This window comes from Amphiprion ocellaris, chromosome 21 (genome assembly GCF_022539595.1).
Source record: "Amphiprion ocellaris isolate individual 3 ecotype Okinawa chromosome 21, ASM2253959v1, whole genome shotgun sequence".
Taxonomy (NCBI): domain Eukaryota; kingdom Metazoa; phylum Chordata; class Actinopteri; family Pomacentridae; genus Amphiprion; species Amphiprion ocellaris.
The window spans coordinates 8,561,035-8,568,644 of NC_072786.1; the positions used below are offsets into that span (position 1 = coordinate 8,561,035).

Below are 7,610 nucleotides of genomic sequence, written 5' to 3' on the forward strand. Positions count from 1 at the left end.
CAGCCACCTCTAATACGAACACATTTTCTCTCTCTTTATGTTGAATTTAATGGTTTAGCAAAGAGGGAAATGCACATTACTGTGGGTCAAAACGGGAGACAGGAAATTTTAAGCGAAACGAGGACATTGATTATTCACTGGCCTTATAGACTAAGTATGTTCTGTATGCTGCATCTCCCACCTCCATTTAGTCCTTCGTTCCAGCACAGAGAGGTATAGAACTGCTCAGTCCCAGTTCACCATAATGCCACTGTCACCTTGGCTGTAAAATCCTTCACTTTGATATGTGGAAGCAGCTGTGAGTGAAAGCTGACCTTCATGTATCTGCCAGGATTTGAAAGAACTGGCCAAGATTTCTGCATTTCAAAACCTCTACTTCCAGGAAATTTTCAAGATTCACCGTCACCTTGCGCAAAACTTACTGGCATTTTCATTTCCATCGAATGATAAACGATTCTTTTGACTGGCTGGGCAGGATCCCAAGACGTTCTATCAGCTGAATAAATCAAATGATCTTGCGCAATCGATATCACTGTATAATAACCGTGAGCAGTGACTAAAGGAGAGGAATTCATTTGTACAGCTTTTCAGTGTTTATTTCACCATCTTTACCCTTTAGATTACATACCCAATACCAAAACACAATATTCATTAAGGTTCTACATAAATAACCTAAGGGTTTGCTAGTTAGTGCAACAAATCCATCACAGGTTAGCTCAGCCACAGCATGTGCGCTTGCACACTAATAACTAAAATACAACTACAGGGTGAAGACAGAAACTTAAATTATAATGTTCAAAAAAAGGCCACATTATGAATATTAATACAAGGAGAAAATAAATACACAATATATGTACAACACCGTTGTTTTCTGTGGATATACAGCATTAAAGTTACACTCCACCCACAATCTACTGTTTATCAAACACTCACCTCCTGTAGATTTAAAAAGAACCTATGAAAATTACACCCTTAGCCTCCAATTACCTTTATGACACAGCAGCTGTAATACGGTGAAGTCTACTGAAGGGGAGCGTTTGATGTGCAATGATAGATTTTGGGGTGAATAATCATGTGAACACAAACTTGTGACAGTTCATCTAAAAAGCAGGGAAGCTTGATAAGTAGCTGATAGTCGACAAAATAATAATAGAATAAGAATAGTAGAAAAGAAGATTTAAAATTCTCCCACGTCCACTCTCTTGTCTCTGAACTTGCTCCTGGCCTTGGTCCGAGCCTTGAATGCAGCAGAGTTATGGAGATGCTGGAAATGGAAAGAAATGTGGAATGTAACTATTTATAGTCATATGTGGGAAAAGCCACAAAGCTACCACAAGGTTAAAAAAAAAAAAAACAAAAAAAAAAAAAACACACCTTCTGACTTAAAAGCTTATGAAACTTTGACTACCACAAAAGGTTTGAATAATCTGTTCACGGCCACCTACCCTTTCAAAGCGAGAGATTTTCATGGCCTTCATTGTGGCTGAATCAACCAACATCGGTGGTCCCAGTTCAAACACGTCTCTGATGAATTCATTTGCCTGGTTGGAGAAAAGTTACAAGAAATATAATTTCAGCCAATCACCAGGACAAGCAAAGACTCAATCTGAACATCTACTAACAAGACTGTGATATTTTGCTCTGATATATGCTGAGAAACAAAGTCCTTTGTCTTATCTTTTACTTTCAGGTTTCCACAAATGTTGGCTACCGGCTACATTTGCAGACTCCAACATCAAAACGGCTTTGTCCCACATTATGTAACATTTTTCTTAACCAAGTAGCACCTTTATTAGGTTGTAGTGGAGAATTAGTGCAGTAAAGGGCCCCTGTATTTCAATTAAGAGTTTGTTGCAAATACAAATTGTACATTTATGCAATACTTATTTAAAAAATACCTGTAGGTGGTAGTTCATCCCAGAGCCCACAAACTCCCTGAAGGCATCATATGTCCTCTTCCTGACCCAGCTGTCAATGGTCATGCGCTCTGTGCCAAAGCGAATGGTCTCAGATTGGAAGTCACCCTCCTGGAAGAATATACAAGGAAGTGAGGCAAAATTAAATTGGCCAGAAAATGCTATTCAGAATGTAAAAGAGCTCCCTTTCAGTTTTGTCCTCCGCTAAAAATGCTGAATAAGCCGCCCTGAACAAAAGCAGGAAATTCACACCTAAAATGCAAATTAAAAATTTGGCTAGCAGAGAACAACATGCTGTCAACTGATAGGGAGAACTCACCTCAACAGCCTTGAGCACGTCCCTGAACACTGACCGCTGCTTCCTCTTGTCTGTCTTGGCTCTGTGCTTGTTACAGTCAGTGGCCAACGCGTTCAGTTTATCACACAGATCATCCCAGTCATCAAACTCAAACTCCTGAACAGACATGGAAAGGAAGGCTGCATTCAAGACCAGCTACACACTTTAAAAAACATGATAATCACACTGGATAGACTAAAAGATGCAGAAATGTACTTCAGTCTTAAATGTCGACTTACAGGGTCCATGTCTCTGGCCAGTTCAAAGAGCAGGGCGATGGTCTCCCCTGCAGCAATTCTCATGTTGACATCGTCACTCTCGAGCAGCCTCTGCAGTTTAGACAGGTGTCTGCACAACAAGACACATGCAAGGATTTTTTTTCTTGTTCAAACAGCACTGATTGGATGAACGCAGCAGCAGAGTGTATGACTTTGAAACTTAGTTTATGGTCGGGATCTCACTTGCGCAGGATGTCTTTGAGCTGGTTTGCGGTGCAGATTGTGAGCAGCAGAGCCCAAGACAGCAGGGCGTTGGTGTGGAGCTGGCTTGTCTGGGGATTGATCGAAGGACAGGTACCATCCGCCCTCGCATAGGACCGGGTGAACAGGTTCTCAAAACACTCCATGGTGGCATGCACATCCTAAAACGGGAAGCAGAAGAGATCACTTCAGCAAAAACTACTTCGGTCAGTGAGTCGTCGAAAATGATACCAATGAAGAATGTCAGAACGTATGAGCATAAAAATACCAAAAACGTACCCAAATGTCATCTTCTGCGACTAACGTACAGAGGCCCAGACTTGTTGCCACCTATTAGAAAAGAAAAAACAGATGTCTTTCAGTGGAAAAAAAATTCCACAAGTGCAGGGTGGATAATGTTCCAAAGCCCGTTAAAATGCATTTCTTCCACTGTATCTGTGGAGATCTCCACAACAAAAATCACACACTCACAGCCTGCCTGGCTTGTATGTTGGCTGATCCGTCTGCCAGAATGTTTTTGAAGATGGGTTTCAGGGTCTTAAACACCTCCTCGCTCTCAATTCCTGAGCCCAGCTGGATACACAGCAAGCAGGCTAAAGAAGCTGCTGCTCGCTGCTCGTCGCCTTTGCCTGGCAATGAGGGGAGCAGAAATTAGCTTTTCACATTAAATCCAGGGAAAAATGTCATGAGTCGATTTGAAGATGTCAAGTTTAGGTAATCAACTGACATCACTGAGAAAATAACAAATAGATCAAATGAAAGACCAAATAACTTACAATCACAAGAATATATAGTTGAAAAGTATTACAACTGCTAATGAAAGGCTACTACAACACCTGTTTGTTGACCAATAGCTTTTCTGGTACCTTTCTTGAGGCAGCGTTCGATGCTGTCTGTGATGGTCATCCTTCTCTCTGAGATAAACTCATACAGGATCCGTGTGGCCATTGCCGTCTTAAGCCCGTCCAGTGCCCCCTGTCTAGTCTTAGCACTAAAACAACAAAAAAAAAGTACATAAACATACATGCTGCTTCCTTACAAATGATTACATTTCTCCTCCAAAGTCGACCTGACTGACCAGTGATGCACGAAAGTAAAATGTCACAAAAACTACCATTTTCTCAAAGAAATCAGTCCATATGAAGAAAATGTGCTAAAACACCCACTGCACTACTAATATGAAACATTCATATTAAAACTACATATAACATTTGTGGAGACTAATACAGTGGCAATCCCCTTGACCTGTACATACATTTGAAAAATGAATTGTTCCAGTCATTATAATCAAAAATTGCAAAGCTAATGTGTTTTAAGTATAAGCTTTCGCTTAAATATTTAATACCCAAATGTCATTGGTAGTGGGGATTGTACTACTGGCGCATTTCTACTTTAATTTTATCACACTCAGCAGACCAGTGTGACTTGCCTTTTGGGGGATGAAGTCTATTTTTAACTTGACCAGGCTGCAAACCTTAATGATACATCACTCCAGGGATTGACAGTGGTGCCAACTCAGGCTACCAACCCAGAAATTAGCATTTTAGAATGTATTAGCTTTAGAAGTTTAAAAACTTCAGTTGTTGGAGGCTCTTTGTTATGGAACAGCAACTTTGAAATATCGATATTTACATCTACAGTATTTTTGTTAAATTACTTAAAATTCATGGCAATTGTACAATTTTTTTTACTCCTATGCCCTTAGTGGGAGGAGGTATTATATGAACTCCAAGAACCCAAGCACAACTAAGCTTCCCTCCTTCTCAAGCAACATTCCATGTTGAACAGTAATTTGATTTTAATACATTTCCTGTAAAACTGGAACTCTGCACAGACACGTTACAGTTTGCACACGGAGCTCAGATAACACGTGACTGCTGAAAATCAGGCACCTCTTGTCAACCGTGCTGTCAATGAATCCCTTTAACTTGTACTGGAAATCCTCCTGGGCTGCGTCCTCACTGGCCTCTCCACCTACAAGAATGAAACGGCAAAATGTGGTCATCAGGCACTTGATTAAAATGCTTTATAGCCTAGATAAGAGTTACTAGACAGAGAAAAAAAGAATGCAGACACACCCAGTGACAGCATAGGCAGCATGTGTATTCACAAGTTGAAACATAAGACCAAAGCACACACAGTACTCATTCAGGTTTACACCCAAACCTACCTTCGTCTGCTACACTGGTGGCGTCACTGAAGCTGCTGCAATGACTGAGGGTTTCAATGGAGGCGTCCTCATCACTGAAAGGCTGCACAGTTCCGTGCTGTCCCCCTGACAGAAATTTAACAGAGCGCCATGAGCACAGGAAATGTAATTTAATTCAGATTCATTAGTACAATGCAGCAGGTCTGTGTGAGTCCATTATGTAAGCCAAGCTGCACACAGGTACTGCAGCAAATACTACAGTTATCTAATCAGTTGCATGTCCTTTGCACACCTTGTCCATCTGGTGCGTCCATTATCTGGTATGAAAATGCACCATGTTTTTAGTTTCAAGGGCACCTCACGCTAGTGTTGACTGCGTAAAAACAGCATGATGTTCAGGTTGGAGAGACATGGGTCACCAAACTGCCACAACACAGAGACTCTGACAACCCGCCACAGCAATTACGGACTCAAATGCAAAGCTAGTGTTCAGAATAGACGTGTGGTTTTGGTGCAGTCCGAAAAAAAACAAAAAGAAAACACAGGCGTAAGCAACCGCAAGTGATAGAGGAAGCAGACCGTCTTCCTAAACAAAGTCCACACCAGATCATGTGTTATTATTCATCCAGAGAGGGACTCGATTTTTGTTGAAAACATCCAAAACTGTTGTTAAAGACGACTGCTTTTTCTTTTGCATTAACATACAATTTGTAAATAAGGTTATTATCATCCTTTTACAAATTTTAAGTTCTGGTTAAGACGACATACTATGCAACCTTGCATATTTGCTGCTGTAATATGGAAAATTTCCCCTGACATGGGGAGTAATAAAGGATTATCTTATTTGCAAATACCTGCACACTGAAAATATTTCTATTACCTTATATGAATTACAAGCCTTTCATTAAACCTACTGCTAGTAGGACTTAAAACACTGCTTTTTAATCTGTGTTACCTTTTACTGGTATGTACTAAAACACCAAGTCAAATCTCTTTAACAAACGAATGTCATAGACTCAACAGGCGTCTCTATTATGACCTGAATTCACCTCTGGAAGACATGTTGGTATGATTATCCTTTGTCTAATCCAAAAGTAAATAAACTCAAATGTTTCACGATGCCACGACCAGACGCTTAAAGAAAGTCAATCAGCTGTCTACGATGACCATTTTATCCACGTGAAACACGTTTTATGTCAATGTGGATGTGTTGACGTGGACTGTTCCCCCAGTACAGCTGATTTCTGAGAAACAGGCACCGCCTCCTTCCCACCCCGCTCCCTTGAGTCCAAAATGTCCGCCTTCTTTAGCCAAATATTAATAACTCAACATGTAGCAACCATACAGAGACTGATACTTACTTTATAAACCAGTTAAAGTTCAGCAAACGTTAGTCGGAATGAAAATCAACCACAAATTCGGCTTTGGGGTCGATGTACAGACAAGGCGACCTCACTTCACCTTCCAGACTTTCTTTTAAAATGCTAGTTGGCTTCACAAATAAGTTAATTGTTCGTCTATATCGACAAAATAATCCTCGTCCAACCTGTCAGGGTGTTAAATGTTATTTATCGCGTTATATTTGTTTAAGTAATGTTCACCTAACAACCACATGTCTGTTATCATGCTAGCTAGCAGGGAGTGGACGAAAGGTAGCTAACGATAGCATGCAAAGTACGACGGCTATCGAGAGTATGAGCTCAGTAAAAACTAGTTTATGATGGTTAAATAACAGTTTAAATTGTTATTAAACGTTTGTATATTGTTATGTGGCGACAAGTTTTGTAAACAACAGCAATGCTTTGTGTGACGACGGCTAGTCGGGGCTTTGTTTTGACGTAGGCCCGCCGCTAGCGTCTGTAGTCCGTTCTGTAAACACGTTCCATTCCACTCAACGGCCTGGCAACACGGAAAGAACTACAACTACCGTCAGAAGAGAGACGTCACAGAAGCAAGGCCGAAGCATTGTGGCCGCTCGTTTTTCTTTACTCACCCCTGCTATTCTTCTTCTTGTTCCTCGGCATTTTCGTGCAGATGTGTGTCAAAACTTGATCAAAAATCAGCCAATACACGACCAGCTTTTATTGTATTGTCTCGTAAAATGAAAATATTCCCGTGGCACAGTGGATAAAAAGAAATTGAAAGCGATCTTGGCGATAGACTGTTGGCGGAGACGATACATTTTCCCTCAGAAACCAGGGCTGCGCGAGGAATGAGCGGCTCCCGGTATTTATACCGGCAGACATGTCACGAGGACGTTTCCCGGCATCGCGGACCAATCCGGGAAAAGGAACATGCGTCGCGTGTGTTCGCGCGTGATTCATGGGGCTCTGGAGTTGTCGTAGTGAGACGTGTACATGTGGTTAGTCATAGTAGCTTACTGTACAGCTTATGTCACATCTAATAATAAAATACACATTAATACTCATAAAGACTAAACTGAAATCATAATATCAAACAGGTATTGGAACAAACTGGCAAAACAGCACCTTTATTTATTTATGTTGTTGGTGATTACTGGTAGTAAATTGGGGTTTTGCTATCGAACTGTATACCTTCTGCAGGAATGGCAGCTAAAACATCCGACATTTGGATGTGAACAATAATAGTATTTGCAATATTACTTTTTTTTACATTTTATTTTTATGTAAAATATTTTGATTACATCTGTAATATTTCTCATCATGTACAGCATTGACTGTTTAATGTGTAATATTTAATATTTTAGG

General features: G+C 40.6%; 1 protein-coding gene across 1 annotated transcript; it reads right to left on the minus strand.

The window, feature by feature from the left end:
- Positions 1–570: 570 nt before the first annotated feature.
- ifrd1 (interferon-related developmental regulator 1) lies at positions 571–7,087 on the minus strand. The gene is made up of 12 exons (XM_023262622.3): positions 6,875–7,087; positions 4,903–5,007; positions 4,625–4,706; positions 3,599–3,723; positions 3,204–3,361; positions 3,012–3,062; positions 2,715–2,893; positions 2,493–2,601; positions 2,236–2,370; positions 1,899–2,027; positions 1,446–1,541; positions 571–1,264 (listed from the first exon to the last, which is right to left on the minus strand). Exons 1-12 carry the CDS (start codon positions 6,903–6,905, stop codon positions 1,178–1,180), a joined length of 1,287 nt encoding a protein of 428 aa, XP_023118390.1. The 5' UTR covers positions 6,906–7,087; the 3' UTR covers positions 571–1,177.
- Positions 7,088–7,610: the final 523 nt, after the last annotated feature.